The sequence below is a fragment of the Arctopsyche grandis genome, chromosome 1 (genome assembly GCF_051622035.1).
Source record: "Arctopsyche grandis isolate Sample6627 chromosome 1, ASM5162203v2, whole genome shotgun sequence".
NCBI lineage: Eukaryota > Metazoa > Arthropoda > Insecta > Trichoptera > Hydropsychidae > Arctopsyche > Arctopsyche grandis.
In genome coordinates this window covers 5,239,056-5,261,954 of record NC_135355.1, presented here as the reverse complement: position 1 = coordinate 5,261,954, position 22,899 = coordinate 5,239,056, and the positions used below count along the sequence as shown (strand labels likewise).

General features: G+C 37.3%; 1 protein-coding gene across 1 annotated transcript; it reads left to right on the top strand.

The window, feature by feature from the left end:
- Positions 1 to 1,784: 1,784 nt before the first annotated feature.
- Positions 1,785 to 12,457, top strand: dib (Cytochrome P450 302a1, mitochondrial). Its single transcript, XM_077435261.1, has 8 exons — positions 1,785 to 2,050; positions 6,111 to 6,348; positions 9,040 to 9,227; positions 9,297 to 9,501; positions 9,702 to 9,873; positions 11,493 to 11,741; positions 11,816 to 12,022; positions 12,100 to 12,457. Exons 1-8 carry the CDS (start codon positions 1,843 to 1,845, stop codon positions 12,208 to 12,210), a joined length of 1,578 nt encoding a protein of 525 aa, XP_077291387.1. The 5' UTR covers positions 1,785 to 1,842; the 3' UTR covers positions 12,211 to 12,457.
- Positions 12,458 to 22,899: the final 10,442 nt, after the last annotated feature.

The window sequence follows — 22,899 nt, the reverse complement described above, 5'->3', positions numbered from 1 at the left end:
GTACATACAGTCCCTGACCAGAATATTACGCCACCCCTCTCGAGATGCGTTTGGGTAAATTTGTCACGGTCGTAAATAACTCATTATGGGAGCTTTTGGCCTCATTTTTTTTGTGATCTTATCCTTAAATGCAACTCTATTCACTAGCAAAAAATATCGGTGGATTATCCCTCAAAAGGTCTTCAAAAACAAAAGAAAGATGTTTGAAATCGGTTTGCGTCTGAATTTTGTTCAATATTGACGTGCGTTTCCGTTAAAATCATTCATTATTTTGTGAAAAGCACTGTTTTTTTCTCTTTTACTGCAACTTTATCATATTTCTAAGGTAAGTTGGTATTTAATATCTCGAAATTTTACTTTGTTTTATGATTTAAATTGCTTGTAAAACTTTTATTGGATTTCTTTAGATGGGTAGAAAATCAGATCTTTCTAAAGAAAAAATTGCAAGCATTACATCATTATTAAATACAGGAAAGTTTTCTCAAAACAAAATCGCGACAATGGCGGGTGTTAGTAGGGCGTTTATTAGAAAAATAAAACAAAATCTGGAGACTGATTGCGACCCCACACTCAAGCGGCGAGCTAATAGTGGTACTAAAAAAAAATTTGGCCCTCGTGTGGATCGAAAAATCGCCAGGCTTGTTCCCAAGAATCGATTTATTACAAAAAAATATATTCAACAACAATTAAAGGACGAAAACGTGAAATATCTACGTCAACAGTACTTGAGTGTGGGGTCGCCGATATTTTTTGCTAGTGAATAGAGTTGCATTTAAGGATAAGATCACAAAAAAAATGAGGCCAAAAGTTCCCATAATGAGTTATTTACGACCGTGACAAATTTACCCAAACGCATCTCGAGAGGGGTGGCGTAATATTCTGGTCAGGGACTGTATGTATGTATATGTGCCCATAATTATGAAAGTGGTCAAGTCAAGAAAAAATTTATTTTTTTGTAAGTTGATTTTATTGTTTATATTGTAATATGTAATTGATTAAATTTTTTTTCTTGACTTAGACCACTTTCATAATTATGGGCACATATGCAGCACCTTGTATAATATTAGGTTGGGTGATTACTAGTCAAATGTGAACCGGTCACTCTAGATCGGTCACACGCATTGATGTATAATACACTAGATCCGCCCTCACGTCTTATACTGGTCTCCCTTTTGGCGCATGCAAAATACATGGCGCATGCACAGTTTCTCTTAGTAGGTAGGTAGGTACCTCTGCGTCGTAGGGAAAAAAACCATTTTTTTCCCAACTTCCCCGCTAGTTAAACCCCCCGCACCCCTCAGTTAGTGAAGACAAGATCTCCGACCAAAATCACACGTCAGGGCCCATCTATGTGTATTATACATCAATGGTCACACGTGATCACTCGTCACAATAAAACTGGTCACACCCTAAAATCGGTCAACCAGTTTTCTTGTGACCGATTTTAGGGTGTGACCAGTTTTCTCGTGACCAGTTTTAGTATGACGGGTGATCATGTGTGACCGATCTAGAGCGACCGGTTGTCCTGGGACTGGTTTACATATGATTAGTAGTCCGTTTACCATAATATTAGTACTCGAAAGTAAACCCAATGGGGAAAAGTTACATATATTATTTAGAATCTTAAAATAGAATGAAACTCACTTCCTAGACACACGCCTGGCAATAAAACGACAAATATCCTGTCTCCCGAATGGTGATTTGCTCGAATTTGAAATGAATCAGAATTATTCATGCCGTAGAGAAACAAACTGAATATCCCTGCTTGAGTTGCATTTGCATGCGTTTACATAAACAGTGTATCTGTGCAGTGACTGGGTACAGACGTGTCAGCGTTTCACCATGTACGATAAGGCCTTGTCGATGATTGCCAAGTGCAAGTTCACTTGCAATGACATCAGAGGAATGTGCACTGTCGTCCAGGATGCGATGGCCAACCAGAGGATCCCAGGCCAGGTCGACGATGGTCCCTTGAAGGACTTCCGGGACATTCCTGGACCGAAGCCGTTGCCGATCATAGGAAACCTTCATAAATATGTACCATATTTCGGTAACACGAATCATATTTTTACAATGCCATCGATTAATTCACAATCTTCTGTATTTTTGCCCCATTAAAGTCGATTTTGAATATAAACATTTCGCGTTTCTAGAACACTGTACATTACGATCATTTCTCAGGAGGTGAGTTATCTTTGGTCAATAATGATCTGAGATCTTTAGAACATTGTATGCTTGACATAACTCCTGAACTTCGGAGAAACTTCTCATTAATGTATTTTGTTCTCCAACTTCTACGTGGTAATCGCTGCGCTCAAATGGTTGCAAACCATACGGCCGCATACTCATTTCATACTTTTGCCATTTTAAACTTGCCAGAAAGATCCAACTCCATTTTAAGAATTGCCAATCATCAATGTATGTACATCGAAATGTCATCTGCGCAACCTCATGAATATCTCGTCTTTCGTTCATGCTGAAATGCAAACAGTCAAAATTCAATTGAAATGAGTATGCAGTATGAAGTTCCATTTGTAATACATCATATCCGTCGTTGCTGGACTTTATGTCTCTATTAATTATGTACGTAGTAGATTTCATCATTTGATGGCTGTACCTCCTGCCCGCACAGGTCTTTATCGGATGGCTCCTATTCCAACAGCTATCCGACTTCTTAATGAAGTTGGTGCCGTATATTTTCCACCTCAGTGAGCGTAGGTTAACGGAGATTATTTGAACTAATTTGTCTGGTAGCCTACGCTCATAATTATTTTCATAATTATGTGATGTATGAGTGGAATTTTGATCTTTTCTCTTCCATTTGGGCCTCGTGGGGATGTTTTGTATTTAAGGTTGGTTTTTATTTATTTATTTATTTAAGTTTGGATCATGTGGCATAACAGGAGTCCCTCATACATATATCGTAGCTCTGGATGCAAGACATTCTCTACTATGTATTCTGTTTATTTGATATTTTTTTCATGTATTTTATGTTTTATTTTGTTTTTTTATAATGTTTTTCTGCTTTTGATATTTTCTTTCTTTCCTTGTTTTATTATGTAGACCATTGTGGCGCATTAGGTTCTTCCTGTAATGCCACATTGGTCCAAAACCATAAATAAATGAATAAATGTGCGTTTGAATGATGAGTTTTGTTCATAACGGAGATGAATGAAATCGTGCTAGAGAGGTCATGGTCGAGTTTGGATTTGGTTTGGTCCTGTGAGTTGGGACCGGTTCGGTGATTATTTCTCACATTGCAATTTCGCACACGTCACTAAAATCTCGATCACGGAATATCTGACTCTCGAAAACTCTACCTACCGAGAGTCACATACGCGAACTTGTACGCTAACGAGAGTTCAAGTGCCAGATATTCCGTATGTCAAATATTGTCGAGAGTCGATTTAATGTTGGTGACTACCACAACTTAAAAAGCGTGCATAAACCACACCGTAATTTAATTCTTTTCGCCCTTATTCTAAACTATGTATACCTGTAGTGATAAAAGATAAACGGGGGATGATTTGTGTGTCAGCGGAGGGAAAAGACTGCAAAAAATACAGATGAAATTTCTAGATGCTTGAAACAGCACGTGCGTTTCGTTGATAATTCCGTAATAGTTTCGCGCCAAATTGTGCATGTAGAAGTTTACACGTCAATAATAATGATCTAAGAACGAGGAAAGATTTATTTATTTAGAATAGGAAAGATAATTCAGATCTTAAAGCTATAGACTAATTTAGATACACGCGTTAGGGAATTTCCGCTGTGAAAATGGTCTTTAGGTCGGAGGGAGTCGACCGGGTGTGTAGTTGTATTTATATAGAGCCGCTACCGACTCGGCCGGAGTGTACATAAATGCAAACATGGTCAACTATTGGACAGCATGACTATTCACATAAATATATACTTTCTTAAATGTTGATTGATTGATATGGTAACCAAGCCAAGGGATAAAATTTTTATAATATGTAGCTCCTATTACTCTCATATTTTGATAAAAATAATAAATTGTCAAGTAAATTGACTAGACCTGAGTGGGTAGAAAATTGATTGCAACAATCCATGGTTATCTAAAACCATATAATAATACTTAGATTGTGTTTTTAATAATCTATAATATGAAACATATATGTTTATTATTATTATACATATACAACAATCATGCCCATAATAAATATTTAGATGCGATAGCAAATTATGCATTAGAATACTTGTCATTCATTTATGATAATTTGTGCCGATTTTAGCATATTTTCGAGATATACGTTTGTATATTTGAATTGTATTAATTCGTCTACGTTATCGAAATTCAATGCGATGTTCTCGTAAGTGGATTGATAAGCAGAATTTATGCCGGTTTTTTTATTGCATAGTAAATCAAATATATGGTTGTATGTATGATACAAAATCGGGTATATTTTTTATAATAAAACTTTTTAGTAATTGTATTCTAAATATGTGTAAGAGTATTATGTATAAACTTGCGTTGTGCCCGTTGATGTATGAATGGGTGGTTTAGGAAAGGAATTTATTTATTTATTTTTTTGATTTATACCAGGAAGGCCTAACAGCTAACCCTAATGCGCCTTCCTGGCCAGAAACATTGTACATTTGATACAAGTATTATTATTATTATATAGAGGTAGGACCGGAAGCGTGTTTTTCCAGGAAACAAGGCGTTTTGGGTCTGTTTTCCAGGAAACAGGACAAACTACAAAGCTAGAGTGCAAAAAAAAGGTTCATCATAAAAATGAACAATGCACTGCGAACAATGAACAATGAACGGCGCAAACTTGGTCCACTCTTTAGTATTATACAAACTAAACACATACCAATTAACATCCACAGAGACATCTATGATCAAATTTGTAAATTTGCAGCATTTTTAAACAATTCAGCATAATTCAGTAAATACATATCAATTAACATTCACACACATTCCTTCCGTTTTTTTATATATATGTGGGATTTGGTTTTCTAGCCAAGAAGAATGCATGTATGAATGATTACGTTGGCATGCATGAGTTGAAGAATTGTGAAGTTGTCATCTTGTGCATGTGACGCTTAACGAAAGCTTAGCTCATTGTGACTCTCTGAGTAATAAATAATGTTTTAAACCATTTTACCGGCTGTCGTGTATTTGTCGTAAGGTTCCTGGTCAGCGCACCTCGTCGTCTATAGATGGCGTGCAGCTGTTGTGAAGCTGGCTATCAGGTCACCTGGTCTGTCTTCCAGCGGCTGATGCTTCTAGGGCTTTTCGGAGCCGGCGGCTACCACGGAAAATTAAAACCGCACGTGGCTAGGAAGCTGCGTGGAAGATACAGGAGAGGAACTGGTTGGAGCACACGGGAGGGAGTGATGATAAACTCAACCGTCCCATGGCTCAACAACAAATATGGCTGACGATCTCTGGGCGCGTCTGCGATGGAGATGGCTCGGGAGAGATAGGGGGGGGGGGGACGTTTGTGTCCCTTGACGGTCGGAGTACGAATTGGGAGGCGCGCGTCTGCTTTCCCGCGGCAGGAGTTCTCTGCCTGGGGTTGCCATTCGAAAAAACTGACAACCGCTGCCAACTGACGGGACGATTGGAAGGACGCCACGTTACACCATCAAATATTGAATTTGTCATAAATTGAAAAACAAATAAAAAAAGCATTAATTTAATTTTTAAATATCGGAGCAGTGGAGCACTACACATTTTCGTGCTCCAAACTCGTTGCTCCACTGCTCCGTTCTCCTGTTCCACGCTCCGCTCCAGATCCCTGGTAAATAATGAAAATTACACATAATGGCATTGGTATCTCAATTTTAAAAAATAGGTCAGTTGATATATTTTTGTCATGTACTATAATATAATATTTGTATACAATGTCGATAAATTTATGTTTTAAGGTTCAAAAATGGAGTAATTTCATTTATATATAATACTTTTGAAATATGTACTTGTGTTACTTTTAGAACATTATTTCAATTGCATGAAGGGCATATAGTATTTTTTTTATCAATATATTGATAACATGTATATTTTTTATGACACCTTTACCTTTACTGGTTAGGTTATTTGAGATTGTTCATATGTAACCACGTGTCTATATTATTTTCAGGTGAATATAGCTTTGACTATCTGTTGGACGCCGCTTGGAAAAGATATAACAGTTTTGGACCACTCGTCAAGGAGAAACTAGTTGGTAAAATAACTATACTACATGTGTACGATCCGAACGACATTGAAACTGTGTATAGGCACAGTGGCAAATTTCCTGAAAGGTCTTCACACTTGGCAATGAAATTTTACCGTAATACTAAAAGAGAGATCTACGGCAATGGAGGTGTTTTGACCACGTAATGAATACATATTTTTAATATTAATAAAATAGTAAGACAAGAGTTTCTGTGGGGGCTCGCAGCGGTGTCATCCAATTTTCGTAACAACGAGTTTCCAATAGAATGTGTACTTTAGACGTACATACCATTTTTTTTTAATCAAGAAAATATTTCTAAATTATACTCATATATATGTATGTTTGACATATGTACGTATTTAAAATAATATCTGGATGAGTATGTAAAAGGGAATATATAATTGAAATTTGTTTTTGATTGTATTCACTAAGCACATACTTTGAACTTTAATTCGAGTATTTTGCACTTAAAATTAGATACTATTCACTTGGCACAGCTTCAATTTATTTCGAATATCTTATACTTGGAATATCTTAACTTTAATTCCAATACTTACATACATAGATAATTCTGTCATAGTATCACAAACTTTTAGTTGAATAGTTTTCAGTTGGAAATTTAATGTTTTAAGATATTTTTGGAGAAGATGATGTAGTTTATGTTTAGAATTGAGTTATTAAGGGTCATAAATACATGTGATTGTTTACAGACTAATTTTATAAGGAAATCATGAAAGAAAAAGATACGACTTAAAAATTGCTTTTGTTATATTTGTAACTTTTTTTTTAAGTCTGTTGCATATGTATGTCAGTTGTGAAGTATGTTTCTTTTCAATTTTTGAATAATAATTGTAGATTGTCCATCTTATATGTATCTTCTATAAATGGTACAGTATAAATAAATCAATTAATTTAGAGCAAATATAAATAAAGGGTGTTTTTTAGGGATACAGAACTTTAAAATTAAATAAAACACAAAAATCGTGGTAATTGCTATATTGGAATATAATGTTATGCCGTTGGTGTTTCAATATGATATCGGGCATATGCTGGGCTGGTTCGAATACAGTGCAATCTGGAAGTCCAATTTTCGACAAATTTTTCGAACAGTTGACAATAACGTGGCGAAGGCTTCCAAGTCGTCCATCGTCTCTGGTCTATCGGTGTAGACTAGCGACTTCACATATCCCTACAGAAAAGAATCCAAAAGTGTTAAACTATACTATCTTGGAGGCCAATTTACAACTGTAAAATGGACGTAGCGCACGGTAAGTTTCGAGAATCACGATTTTCGAAATAAATTTGCACAATTTGCAAGTGTTGTTCTAGCGTAAGTCTATTTGTGATAAAATGGAAAATTAAATTAAGCACAAATCAGCTATCAGCTGTCAAATTAGCTGTTGTTGAAAAAAATGTTGCCAATTCAAAAAACAAACCTTAAGAAAAACAGCCTTTTATGACTATTCGTCACATTGGGGTGGTCACAAAGGCAATTTTTGCCATGAAAATCGCGAATACACAATATTTGGCACTCAAGTTCTCGTTACTATGATAGTTATCGTTAGTATGATGGACTTTTCGGCTGCCAGATGTTCCGTTATAGAGATTTTAGTGACTTTGTGACGAGTAATTTGTGACCAGTAATCACCGAACCACCTTTTATATGTCGCATTTTACTATCGCAGGAGCAGTAGCAAACATTGTAGCAAAAACTCTGCCGGATTTACTACAATGTTTTACAAAATATCCGTTTTTAAATTCAAATAAATTTATACAAGTGATAATCTCACGTGTAATTTGTTTGTTGAATGTTGATATTATTTATTTTATGTTGAATAATTTATTTTTCGTTCAACCAAGTACAATTAATTGATGTCCCGATAAAACCGCGCTGGACAAAATTGCTTGGACGAAACGCGCAGTGAAAAAATCGCGCAACGTATATATAAACAAATATTAGCAAGAAAACATATACAAAAACAAGTAATATAAATATTAAAAACAAGTCTAATCTATAAGAAAAATCCGATAGAACACGGTTATGATACAATAAGAATCGTTTATTTATTTTGAAAGTGTACTTATGAATTTGTGTTGATTCTTTGATATTATTTTTAATTTTGGACATATAAATATATTTAATATGTCTATTCTTGTTATTCAAGTTTCAATTAAGTGTGAATAAATAAATAAATAAATAAATATTAGGGGGACTGAAAAGTAATCAAAGTTTTTTCGACGAGCTCTTTCGCAGTCAGTTTGTGTCGAGACACGGTCCATCAAACACTTAAGTTTTGTTATTATGTTGAAGTTGTAATTTTTTTTTGTTTAATACAAATAAAATCTACCCGAGGCAGAATATCGATACCAATAATACAGAAGGGCACTTGCGTCATTTTATGTTGTTTATGTTAGACCGAGTAATGAAGACAAACGAAGCGGTGAAAAAAATCACCGATACTTACGGAGATATTCTGAAACTAAACAAGTGTCATCGGTGGTATAAGCAATTTAAAAATGGGAATAGGGACATCAAGGAGATCGCATGAAAAGAAGAGTTCAAAAATTAGACGATGATATCATGACGTCAATGGTGGAATCAGATCCTCATCAAACCATCGAGGAATTATCGTTAAATATTGGCTGTCCATGGTCTATAGTTCAGGATCATCTTTATCGTATAGGAAAATTGCATAGACAGGGAAATTGGAAATATTATTTTGATTACTTTTCGGTCCCCTAAATAATTTCAATAAAGTTTGCGGCTTTGTGACAGAACCCAATCAATCATCACCCGTATAGAAATACTATGTTATTTGGGCTGTTTAGATTAATTTTGCATTATTTTCAGAAATGGACCTGAGTGGTGGGAAGTCAGGAGAAAGTTTCAGAAGCCAATGTCAAGCCCTAAAAGTGCCAGAGCTTATTTAGGAACTACTGATTCTCTGACATCAGATTTTATCGATCGAATAAAGAGAATTTACTTGCAGAAAGACCCGATCGATTTTTTGCACGATTTGGAAAGGCTCAATTTACAACGTGAGATAAGTTGATCTTGAATTATCATTTTCGGGGTGGGTTTTTTTTTACATCTATTGATTTTTGCAGTGATATTGACCATAGCATTCGACGAAAAGATCGATAGTTTTTCCGATGAGGAAATGTTGGAAGATTCGGTTTCGTCGAAAACCATAAAATGTACCGAATATATAAATAAGCAAATGTTACCGCTGGATACTGTATCGAATCTATTGAAATATGTAGAGCTACCACTCTACAAAAGAGTTCGTAAAAATTTGGAATACCTCGAAGGGTCAGTGGAAATATTCTTCTCTTTGAAAATATTACATTATACATACATACATATATAACAGCGTTATGCTATCATAATCATCATTTTCAGTCTGAAATGCAACCTATTTTCGCGACCTTGTTCTTCTGGATTTATACACTTTCTTTGGTTCATCTATGTACTCACCATCCACATATTGATTAAATTTTAATAATTTTCAGAATAACGATGAGTTTGATATGGAAAAAATTGCAAATATTTAAAAATATGGATAAAAATCAACTCGAAAAAGAAGAACTATCGTTGTTGGAGACTTATTTTGCAAATCCTGATATGAATTTGAAGGACGTGACGGCAATGAGTGTTGATTTGATTTTGGGGGGCATTGATACGGTGATTTATTATTTTTACTTTATCTATGTACATATGTAGTAACAATAGATGAAGTTTTGTAATGTTACGAAAATTGGAACTCGAGATTTTGACTGATTCGAACCCAGAATCGATTACTGATCACGTTTTCATGATCTAGAAAAAATGTGTGTGTGTCTGTGTATTTTGGGGATTTTTTAAACACCGTTAGTCCTATCAAACTGAAACTTAGTATCAGTTACTGAAATTCTTATCGACACGACGTAAATTTTTTTCAAATTTTTAAGTTGACTGGAAATGGTACCTCCCCTTATAGGTGTCGTCTTTTTTTAAGTTTTTGAATTCAATTATCTCCCCAACCGCAAACTAAATCGGACTGAATTTTTTTTACATGTAATATAAATTATAAATTTTTAAATGTTTATAAATTTATAAATTTTTAAATTAAACCTAATGTTTTTTTAAATATTTTTATCTGAACCGGAAGTAGTACTTTTACTCTAGAGAATCAAGGTTTTTTCTGATTTTCTCAGAAAAATTTTAATTTATTGAACTGAAATTTCATATCTACAAGTTTAAGCCTATTAAAAAACTATGTATAAAATCTGGTAAGCATTCATCAACCGGAAGTGGCAGTTTACTCTTGTTCGATTTTTCTTCCACTATTTTTTTCGACTCCTTAAACATGTGTGTTCTTCACGAAAAAAATCAAGAATAATTTTTGTATCAATGTGATGAAAATAAAAAAAAAATCACTAAATTTAATAAACCGGAAGTAGGATTTTTTCCTCTTAGAAGGATCAAAAATATTGTGCCGACTATTCTGTCCACAGCCCCCAACGTATCAAGCTGAAAATTTATATTTGCATTCTTTAAGTACTAACTTAGAGCTGATAAGGTTTTGGTCAGAATTCGTAAACCGGAAGTAGTATTTTTTTAAAACAATATTTCATTATGTAACGAACGGTTTTACGCGCGCTTATCTGATCTCGCGGTGGGAGGTCCAGATGGCGGATAACGTCGTTCTTCTTCCAAGGGTCGGGTTATATGGAAACGTGGACTAACCTTGGGATACAGTTATATATAGTCGGGGAGGTTCCTGACTGCAAATCGTCTCGTTGATAACAGATTCCTCGTGGTCGGGTCCTCTCACGGCTGATGTTTCCCCGAAAACGGCGTGAGGAATACAGGGGACGTTGTGCTGGAACTCAGGGGAGGTAGTGATGCTGCACTCGACCTCACAGCGGTTCTTCAGCAAGATGGTGGATCTCTGGGCCCCGTCTCCCCCTGGAGACGTGCACAGGAGAGATCTTTCTTCCTCGATGGATGGCGGGTGAGAGAGTCGCTCTCCATGCGCGCGCGCCTATAAGGCTTTTTCCTGTGTGGCCACTCGAAATAAAGGGCGAGTGTTGCCCTATGGGACGATGGGGAGAACGTCGCGTTACAATTATTTATTTTTAATGTGCATTTAAATTATTCCCTTTAATTTCAGAATAGATTGAATTAATGTAAATGGTATGAATAAATAATTTGATTTTATCATATTTATGTTGATGTTTCGTATACTCAATGTCCTATGTCTATGCACTTTGTGTAATACTATTTTTTGTACCATTTTTATATGTATATAATATTTTCAGACTTCATTTACGACCTCTTTCGCTTTGTACAACATAGCGAAAAATCCTCGAGTTCAAGAGAAGTTGTATAAGGAAGCTTTGGAACTCCTTCCAAATCCCCAGGGAGTCATCACTGACGAAATTTTAACCAAGGCAAACTATTTGAAGGTCTGTTTGAAGGAGTCACTCAGAACACATCCAGTTTCAATCGGTGTAGGCCGCACATTAACTCAAGACATTGCTTTATCTGGTTACAGAATACCAAAAGGGGTATAGAGAAATCATTAAATAAACGCAATATGGTGTTGTCGGAGGTGATTGTATTCATTTGGAAATTGTTACAGATTAGCCTCGTGACGCATAACCAAGTTGTTTCCATGCTGGATAAGTATTTCGAAAGGTCCACAGAATATATGCCCGAAAGGTGGTTGAGAGGTGATGCAAATTACAGACAGCATCATCCCTTTTTGAGCATACCTTTTGGGCATGGTTCTCGTATGTGCATTGCCAGGAGATTGGCCGAACAAAATATTCATATTACGATTTTGAAGGTTTGTTTGCTTGGTTCAGTTGAATTGAAATTTCTGTGATTGTATATGCATGTGTTTAAATGGAGATAATTTTTCAGCTGGTAAGAAATTTCAAGATATCTTGGATAGGCGGGGATTTGGGTGTCAAAACTGTCATGATTAATAAGCCGGATAGTCCTCTTAAATTGAAGTTCCAGCTGAGGGATTAATTGTATTGAAATTTATTATGAAGATTATCAGTGACGTGAAGATAATGTGTGGTTTTAAAATACTAAAAAAGTACATATACATTTGTACGTATATTTGCAAATATATATTAATAGTCTAAGTTATTATTGTGTTTCATTTCTTTTTTGTTATATTTTTGACCATTGTGGCGCATTAGGAATTCCTATAATGCTATAATGGTCTAAACTTGAAATAAATATTGTACGTAGTATTGTATGTATGTAGTATAATAAAAAGTAAAAAACCAAAATGAAGTGTTTTATCAATTAATTTATTGTTTGCCTTTGGTTGACGGACTATTGACCGATTGGACACTTGGCCGATGGACACGAGGCCGATGGAAATTTAGCCGAATGAAATTATCAATTATTTGAATGTATCAAAAATATCAAACTTAAATGAGGTCGAGGTGATTTATGAACCTGCTTTCAGTGAGTGTTGATTAATTATAAGCCAATAAGCCAAATGTCCGTTTGGTCAAACGTCCGTCGGCCTAATGTCCACCCGGACAAATGTCCGTTGGGTCAATAGTCCGTTGGCCCAATGTCCGTTCGAACAAATGTCCGTTGGGTCAAAAGTCCGTCGGCCAAGCGTCCGTCGGCCAAGTATCTATTTGGTCAAAAGTCCGTGCACGTTGCCTTTAATTGTAGTTAGTCTTTCATGAATAGAACGCGCTGTACAGGAAATGTTGCCAAATTTTTAGTACCTATTATATAATATTTAAATCAACATTAAAACAAATGTTATGTTTTAGATTTTGATGAAATTATATAAAGTGTAAAAATAATACCTATAGACATATCCGGTAATAAAGAATGATGAATTAAATAATTGACAGAAGTGTTTTGCCAGTGAAAACGTATGGTTGTGAATCTTGAACATTGAACGCCAAGAAGTTACACAAACTCCAATGCACTCAAAACAGTATGGAACGATGCATGCTCGGCATAACGAGTAAAGACAGAAAGTGGAATACTTGGGTGAAAAGTATGACAGGGTTAGTGTATATAGTGGAGAGAGTGAAATGAAATGGTAATAGGTGGGTCACATAGCTAGATGAATGGACGAAAAGTGGAAAAAATAAGTGCCAGAGTGGTACTCGAGAGAATGTATGTAAAAGGGTAAAAGGAAGACCGCATGGAAGATGGGAGAAGAAGAAAATGTGCTGGTTGAGATGGATGAAAGTTGCGCAAAACAGAGACGAATGGAAGCGTGTTGTTGGAGAGGCCTTCATTCAGCAGTGGATGGTGAATGGTATATTTATTTAAATCAGTGGCGGTTCCTCTATATGGGCTGCGGGGCTACAGCCCTCCCAGTATAGTACATATGCATGCTATTTTTGTCTGCATTTGATCACCGGTACTACAGCTCGATTAATCTCTGCAGCCCCCCCCCTATGAATTCTCACGAGCCGCCACTGACCTACATACATACATATGTACATACATGTGCATATATCAGGCAAAAAGCGATTAACCACTAAATCGCCAAGCGCACACCGGTGCGCGCTCTTTCCTGTTTAAGACTATGATTCGAAATTAATTTTGGTTTCTTCACAGTGACATCTAAAAATATCATGTGATACTAATGAAAATTAAAAAAGTTACTATTTTACATTAGTTTGTTATATATGCAAGAGGTAGTGTCAAAGGTTGACACTAAACAGTAAACACAAACATAAAATAGCCAGCAGCATAGCTCGGTCGTTAAGCTTCTGCTTAACACCAAGAGGCGCCGGGTTCGATCCCATGAGCTATATCTGTAATGCAGCTGACCAGATCGTTTCCTATCAGAGTTTGCCAATTGTCTCTGATTTCATTGTTGAAACGGTTCCCGATTAAAAATTGCCTAAAAATCCTTCCTACCTACTATGTCACCACTATTTGAGTATGATTATTGTACAATAAAATGTATGTACAATTCATAGATGTCTCGTTAAATTGCGAGTTTAAGTCAGTGTGTCGTAAGTCAGCGACTTGTATAATAAATAAAAATGCTGTATTGTTTGTAATTGGCCAGGAAGCAGCATTGGGGTTTACCTGTAAGGCCTTCCTGGTATAAAATGTAAAAAAAAAAATCGAATCGGTGTCTAAAAAGTTTTATTTACTGCGCAATGTTTAGTGTCTTCTGGGTTTAGTGTAATTATAAAACTAGTTTATTAAGTATTTGTGGTTTTATTATAAACAAAATGACAAATGAACAGCATTTGCATTTTACACATACATTTGTTAATTCATAGCTTATTTACAAATAATGTAACTTATGTTTAAATTGCTGCTGGATATGGTCCAGGTGGTCCGTATGTGTCGACTGGCGGTGGTGGTGGTGGAGGTGGTGGTGGTGGAGGTGGTGGTGGTGGAGGTGGAGGTGGTGGAGGTGGTGGGTAGTAAGTTTGTGGTGGTCCATAAACAACCTCCGGCTTTGGTGGTCCATATATTACTTTTGGTGGCGGTGGTGGTGGGGGTGGTGGTGGTGGTGGTGGTGGTGGTGGAGGTGGAGGTGGTGGAGGTGGTGGATAGTAAGTTTTTGGTGGTCCATAAACTACTTCTGGTTTTGGTGGTCCATAGATTACTTTCGGTGGTGGTGGTGGTGGAGGTGGTGGTGGTGGTGGAGGTGGTGGTGGTGGTGGAGGTGGTGGTGGTGGTGGAGGTGGTGGTGGTGGAGGTGGTGGATAGTAAGTTTTTGGTGGTCCATAAACCACTTCTGGTTTCGGTGGTCCATAAATTACTTTTGGTGGTGAGGGTGGTGGGGGTGGGGGTGGTGGTGGTGGTGGTGGAGGTGGTGGTGGAGGTGGTGGTGGAGGTGGTGGTGGTTGAGTTGGTGGTGGTCCATAAACAATTTCTGGTTGTTTTGGTGGTGGTGGTGGTGGTGGTGGCGGGGGTGGTGCTGGAGGTAGTGCTGGTGGGTAAGGTTTGCTTTCAACATGTGGAGGGTAAGGTTTGGTTTCAACAGCTGGTGGGTATGGCTTCAAGATAGCACCAGGATATGGAGCATCCCTTCTGTGACGGAAGAATGTGATCGCCGGTGGTGGTGGTGGTGGCTTAGGGGGTGGTGCTTCGGTACCCTTTTGGATGGCTTGTGCTCCTAATGCTAGCAGAGCTAGCACCAAAATTACTTTCTGTAAAATAATGAAAATATTAGTATCCTTCCTACAACGCTTAAGGGCGAAATCACACAGTAAAGAACGGCATGGCTGTGGGTGGTCTCCTACATTTATTCAAATATGGGATACACCGTTATCGATCACTGTCAAGTAAGGATAAATACAAGGATACAATTTTACGGAAAACACCCCAGAGGGTCATTTTGGGGTGGGGCGTGCTGGGCGTTCCATGAATATGTGCAAGGCACGGGCCATTTTTTTCGCATGTTTAAAAGTACCTAAAAAAAATCACGTGCCACGTGCATCGCTGTGTGTTTTCGCCCTAAAGTGGACATACACATAGGGATCTCTAGCAAGTTTATGTCATGGCTCAACACATAACGCTTTTGATCACAAAAAATTCTTTTGGGTGATACTTGTTATGTTCTGTTGTAGCTTCTATAGCTACGACGACTGTCGTAGCTAGAGATACCACAGTGAATTATTATCTCAAAATAAGGCACTAATTTATAATACTATACGTATCCGAAAACATTTTATGCAAGGGAAATAGGTTACATTTAAAATTATTTAATAATATAATATGAAAATGCTACTTACCATTGTGGATGAATTTTACAACAACCTATTTGTGAATGAGGTCATGTTGGAATACGTGGTATTTATATATTAAAATATGGTGCCTGAGGATATAAAGAAATATAAGTCATATTATTGTGAAACTTTGTAAGTTTTGCAAAGTTACAAATAAAGAATTCAACGTGAGTAAGTATGATACCAATAATTTGAATGCAATACGAAACTATTTCACAAATTGCCGTAGGGTTTTAAATTATTATGTAAATCTTCATAGATATATGTATGTTAAAGTTGATTTTTAGTATGAAATATTTTTAAAACAATTTTCTAAAGAAAGTTTAAAATTTCTTTTTTAATTTATATTATTCAATCAATTATGCGTACTCGTCTTAACAGATTGTTCCAATGCGACGAGTGTGCTATACAGATTAAGAATTGTTGATAATATATACATAATTATTTATTATATAAAAATTGAACAGAAAGTATTGTTGCGTAGGGGTGGGTGGAGGATCCAAGTAAAAGGCCAACAGTCGTTTCACAGCATTTATTGATGATTAAGGAGTTACACGTATTGCTAGTGTTAAGTCCAGAATGAATTATATCGCCTACGTACCGCCTTATAAAGGGTAGATCTCTCAGGACGCCTAATCTGTTTACCTGTTGTATAGTCACGTATTCGGATATGTATTTCCAAGACATTGGGTCTTCCCGTACCGATTCTGAGAAATAACTAATAACGGTCATTGTTTAGCCTAAATGCACTTAGAGTCCAGATATAATCTTTGGAAGTAAGTGCATGCATTTAGTTAACCGATAACAGATATCCGTTGGTCTAAGTACAATTCGCTCAATCCACGGCGTACGTAACAGTATTGTACAAGGTAAATACTTACAAACAACGATTAACACCCACAGAGATATGTATGGATAAATTTGCAGCATTTATACAAATCAGCGAAAATCGAGATGCTGAATAGTCGAATTTTTGTGAGAGAGACAGGTCAGGGATGTCAATTGGTTGGAACCGTTTCAATGAAATCAGATAAATTGGCAAACTCTGATCGACTTGAAGTAGGAAATAGTCAAGTATGGCCAGCAGCACTACAGATAATACTCGGAATAAATTATTTTAAATCGAGGTCAACTCACGGGATCGAACCCGGCAAGCTCTCGGTGGTAAGCATTGACGTAACCACTATAGGTTACTCAAACATTAACCCTTTGAATGCTGATCAACGCCAATCGGTGTTTTTCCAACAAGTCCATGGGCCTTTAAAATGCCGAAAGGCGTTGTATTTTGAGCATATACAAACTAAACAAGAATATTACCCACTAAGCCTTTCCAGGTAGCATTGAAAAAAAAATGCATTGAACATGGGTCGTTTAATCCGTGTTAATGTGTATAAAGACTGGTTTACACCGGAATTTTTGAATTTATATCCATACCAGAATTTCCCGATGAAAATCCCTAACTGCTGAGTGTTTTAGATTGTGGCTTGGCATTTATGTACATATATTGTGAGCATTACATTTTAACATAAAGAACTATAAAGAAGATGGAAATATGTAGTTTTATTTATTTGGACTTATTTTGTTTATTTTATATTGTTCCAAGATGTATTATATTAGAGAGTCTAAACACACCTTTACAAAACTCGAAATCCTCAGCGGTTGTTATCTGGGGTAGTTATCTAGGGTTTGTTAGGATTAGCCACAATTTTTATACCGGCTTTCTATTGACTTTCTAGATAATTCTAGTTGGAAATGTTCGCGCAGTTTTCAGTGTGGCGGGTTTTCAACAGAAAAGCCTTCAGCACTCAAAGGGTTAACAACACGCACCAAGCTATGATGCTAGTTTTTCAAAAATACTATATTTACAGAATATTTTTTTGGGATTGTATAAATGGGCGTATTATATATGTATACACTAGTGTTGAAGAAAGTATGGAACGCTGTATGCTTGGCACAATGAAGAAAGCCAGGAAACGGAATACGTGGGTGAGAAGTATGACAAAATTAGTAGATATAGTGGATAGTGTGAAGAGATTGAAATATCAATGGCGGGCCACGTGGCTAGAAGAATGAACGAAAGGTGGACAAAATAAGTACTAGAATGGTACCCCAGACAATGCAAAAGGGTAAAAGGAAGACCGCAGGGAAGATGGGTAGACGACATCAGGAAAGTGTGTGGGATGAGATGGATGAGAGTTGCACAAAACAGAGACGAGTGGAACCATGTTGGATAGGCCTTCATTCAGCAGTGGATGGTGAGCGGTTGTAGATGATGATGATTAGAGGTAGGACCGGAAGCGTGCCGTTCTTTGTTTATTGTTCGCCGTGCAATGATCATTTTTATGATGAACGTTTTTTTGCACTCTAGCTTTGTAGTTTGCTCCATTTCCTGGGAAAAAAACCCAACATGCCCTGTTTCCTGGAAAAAGCACGCATCCGATCCTACCTCTAATGATGATGATACTAGTGTTGTGCCCGTTGATATTTCAACGCATGGTTTTGGAAAAGAATTAATATAAGAACCACACCGGAGGCTATAGTCGCTAGTGTTGCTAATGATTTTGGTCTGCACAGCCTGCAGGATCACCTGGCCGTCTGCGTACAAACGAGCATGTGTATGTAGAATCGAATAAAGGTCGACTAATTCCCGCTGTGAAGTCATCATAGGTCATAGAGGGTTGACATGCCTGAGTCTGTCAGAGTGCACATGAACAGTGTTCAAAATTGCATACATAGTTTGGTTTGAGAGGCACTCATAATATCTATTATATATAATATTTTTCTTTTACGATTCAACTACTAGAAGTTATAATATACTTTACATATAATAATATATTATTGTGCAATATTATATCATTAAATTTAGTATAAAGAAATGTTTCGACAGCGAAAATTTTGAAGTGTGAAGTAAAGGATGACCTTATTAATGATTGCAAATATGCAATGTAATTATCCATCACTTTAAAATAATGTCGTTTTGAAACGAAAATGCCTCATTAACCTGTATTTGAATAATTAATCTAGTTTATTAGCTTTCAAACTGTGAATCGCGGCGTGCTATGATCTTCGAGTTTTTAAATTAGAATAAATAGGGCTGTGACTCAAAATATTTTTTTTTATTAAAGCAGAATATATTATATATTAAATAAAATAAAAATATCTTAAGACGATGAGAATATTTTAGCATTTGCTGTATAAAAAAAAGGTTAGGTACCTATCCATGTCCACGGAAATAACAGTCGGAGAGCATGGACACAAACGGAGATTACAGTCTCCCGCTGTCAAGCAACAATACGCTAAAGACTAATATGTGTAATCTCCGTTTCCTGCATACAATGTTTTAAATTAAAAAAAAATCCCATTTTTTTAATCTTATCGTTAGATATACATAATTATATAAATATTATTAATTTTCTTAGATTAGTTGGACTCATTATAGTGTGATGGAACATATCAAAGATATAGTAGATTATTTTTTTAAAACGTATCTTTCAAATTGTCCATATTGATATTGTTCAGATAACCGGAATCGGCCCTACCTGATATAGTGAATTATTATAGTATGATCCGCCACGTCGTTTACTTGCATGGACTCGTCGTCTCAATTCTGTTCCCTTCGGGGTACTGGAGAATTGTTACGTATGGGCGTTTTGTTGAAAACAAAATATTTTTTAATTTATTTATCTTTTCTAGTATTTATGGAATTTTTACTAGGAATATTCTGATTTGTGTCTATCAAACATCATTGGGAACTATTTAAAACTTTTTGAGTTAAAGTGTGGCAAAGGACTCGACTCACCAAACGATTCCCTCAGAACATATCAGTGTGGAATGCTCGGAAACAAATAACGGGGCCTTGGAGTGTTGTATTCTCGATCGATTGTTCGACAAGCTATTCAGAAGATTAAATTTTGAAGACAAACAAGTTTTTATTAAGAAAGGTAGGCTTCTTAGGATATTTATGTTGGCACAGAAATGAAATATCATACTCATCACAATTAGAATATTTTTTCTGTCGATACTTAGTCTCCTGTTTTAAAACTCATGGCACGCCACTGATATATTATATATGTATGTACACATTTATCATCACCCGTATTATGTTCACTTATTATAATATACATGTATGAATATAATTATAATTTAATGCCTATATGTGTGGTTATAAATACAAAAAATTTAAAAATAAATACAATTATTTATATTTAATGTTTATTACAAATTGACTTATTAATATTTATATAAATAATAATAAAATACATTAAAAACGATGGCTTTAGTACCGTTTCATTAAACAAGTACACGTGCCTAAAATATTGAATTATTTTCAATATATTTTTAGCTTATAATGCTGCGGGATAAGGCTTTGGTTCACCGTATGTAGTGAATGGCTTCGGCGGTGGTGTCACCAGCTTTGGTGCTGGAGGATATGGCTTCAATACCACTGGTGTTGGGGGTGGTGGCGGTCTTGCCTCAATTTTAGGTGGTGGAGGATAGGGCTTTGTTACCAATTTAGGTGTTGGTGGTGGAGGTGGTGGTGGAGGTAGTGGTGGAGGTGGTGGTGGTGGTGGTGGTGGTGGTGGTGGAGCTATTTTAGGCGATGGAGGATATGGTTTGGATATAACAGGGGGTGGTCCATATACCAATTTTGGTTTTGGTGGTGGTGGTGGAGGAGGTGGTGGTGGAGGTGGAGGTGGTGGTGGAGCTATTTTAGGCGCTGGAGGATATGGTTTGGATATAACAGGGGGTGGTCCATATACTAGTTTTGGTTTTGGTGGTGGTGGTGGAGGAGGTGGTGGTGGAGGTGGAGGTGGTGGTGGAGCTATTTTAGGCGCTGGAGGATATGGTTTGGATATAACAGGGGGTGGTCCATATACCAGTTTTGGTTTTGGTGGTGGTGGTGGAGGAGGTGGTGGTGGAGGTGGAGGTGGTGGTGGAGCTATTTTAGGCGCTGGAGGATATGGTTTGGATATAACAGGGGGTGGTCCATATACCAGTTTTGGTTTTGGTGGTGGTGGTGGTGGTGGTGGTGGTGGTGGTGGTGGTGGTGGTGGAGGAGGTGGTGGTGGTGGCGGTGGTGGTGGTGGTGGAGGAGCTATTTTAGGCGCTGGAGGATATGGTTTGGATATAACAGGGGGTGGTCCATATACCAGTTTTGGTTTTGGTGGTGGTGGTGGTGGAGGTGGTGGTGGTGGTGGAGGTGGTGGTGGTGGTGGTGGTGGAGGAGCTATTTTAGGCGCTGGAGGATATGGTTTGGATATAACAGGGGGTGCTCCATATACCAGTTTTGGTTTTGGTGGTGGTGGTGGTGGAGGTGGTGGTGGTGGTGGAGGTGGTGGTGGTGGTGATGGTGGTGGTGGTGGAGCTATTTTAGGCGCTGGGGGATATGGTTTGGATATAACAGGCGGTGGTCCATATACCAGTTTTGGTTTTGGTGGTGGTGGTGGTGGTGGTGGGGGTGGTGGTGGAGGTGGTGGCGGTGGCGGTGGTGGTGGTGGTGGAGGAGCTATTTTAGGCGCTGGGGGATATGGTTTGGATATAACAGGCGGTGGTCCATATACCAGTTTTGGTTTTGGTGGTGGTGGTGGTGGTGGTGGGGGTGGTGGTGGAGGTGGTGGCGGTGGCGGTGGTGGTGGTGGTGGAGGAGCTATTTTAGGCGCTGGAGGATATGGTTTGGATATAACAGGGGGTGGTCCATATACCAGTTTTGGTTTTGGTGGTGGTGGTGGTGGAGGTGGTGGTGGTGGTGGTGGTGGGGGTGGTGGTGGTGGAGGTGGAGGAGCTATTTTAGGCGCTGGAGGATAAGGTTTGGATACTACAGGGGGTGCTCCATATACCAATTTTGGTTTTGGTGGTGGTGGAGGAGGTGGTGGTGGTGGAGGAGGTGGGGGTGGTGGTGGTGGCACTACCTTAGGGGCCGGTGGATACGGTTTTAATGGCGCAGGGGGTGGTGGCACAGCCTTAACTGTTGGGGGTGGACCATATTCTTTTGCTGGGGCATAAGGCTTCAATTCAACAGTTGGTAGATTTGGCTTAAGTTCAAGCGCTGGTGCATAAGGAGCATCTCTAGTTTTACGACTAACTTTGATTTTAGGTGAAGCTTCCGTCCCCTTCTGCGCGGCCTGAACGGCCACAGCCAATAGTGCTAGTAAAACTAGCACCCTCTGAAATAATTTTAAACACATCTATGGATGGATGCTATTCTATAATATTATAGATATATGCTATGATATAAGCTATGGAAACTCACCATATTTGCTGACTGATCATAAACTCACAATAAGAATTATGAAGCTGTTGTGGCACAAATGTACGTATATATATACATATATATACTACTATCCCCGAAGGGACAATCGATTTGATCGATATCTGCTTCCGTATTCTTTGACGATTAATTGTATGTTATGAAATTTTCGCTAATTGCTTGCATCGGTGGGGTATCTTTGATGACGATGGTAAATTTATAATGATGTCGTTATTATGTAATATTCACGAAAACGTTTATAGTATATAACTATATAAATATTTAAAATAGCTTATATTTAGAAAACCTGATGGAAAGAAACTATCACTGTGAAAGTTTGATCTAATAACCAAAGATGGCGTATATACATATGTTACATATCTAGTTTTTTCTACAAGTTCATCCGACATTAAGTGATGGCCATTGAAAAATAATCAGATTTTCTTGCGTAGTCTCTAACCAGTACTTTTAGATTCATTGCAAAGCTACATATGTACATATTTACGTATATGTTTGTAGGTACATACATATATTATTGAATGCAAAAATTCATGCCCGTGTACCATTGAAAAAGTTGAATAAAAACGGGCATGAACTTATGCAATATTACAATACTTATGAGCATTTTGATCTTTTGACATTATATAAATATAGAAGCAGTATACATGTCGATTCATCTTATTACCTATATATATTATACACATTTTTATAGATAAAAATATGCAA

Excerpts from the sequence above, each read along its gene's own strand:
- dib (XM_077435261.1), top strand. The coding sequence starts at position 1,843 with ATGTACGATAAGGCCTTGTCGATGATTGCCAAGTGCAAGTTCACTTGC. Across the intron at positions 6,349-9,039 it reads AATGGAGGTGTTTTGACCAC|AAATGGACCTGAGTGGTGGG; the intron begins GTAATGAATACA and ends CATTATTTTCAG. Across the intron at positions 9,502-9,701 it reads AATTTGGAATACCTCGAAGG|AATAACGATGAGTTTGATAT; the intron begins GTCAGTGGAAAT and ends AATAATTTTCAG.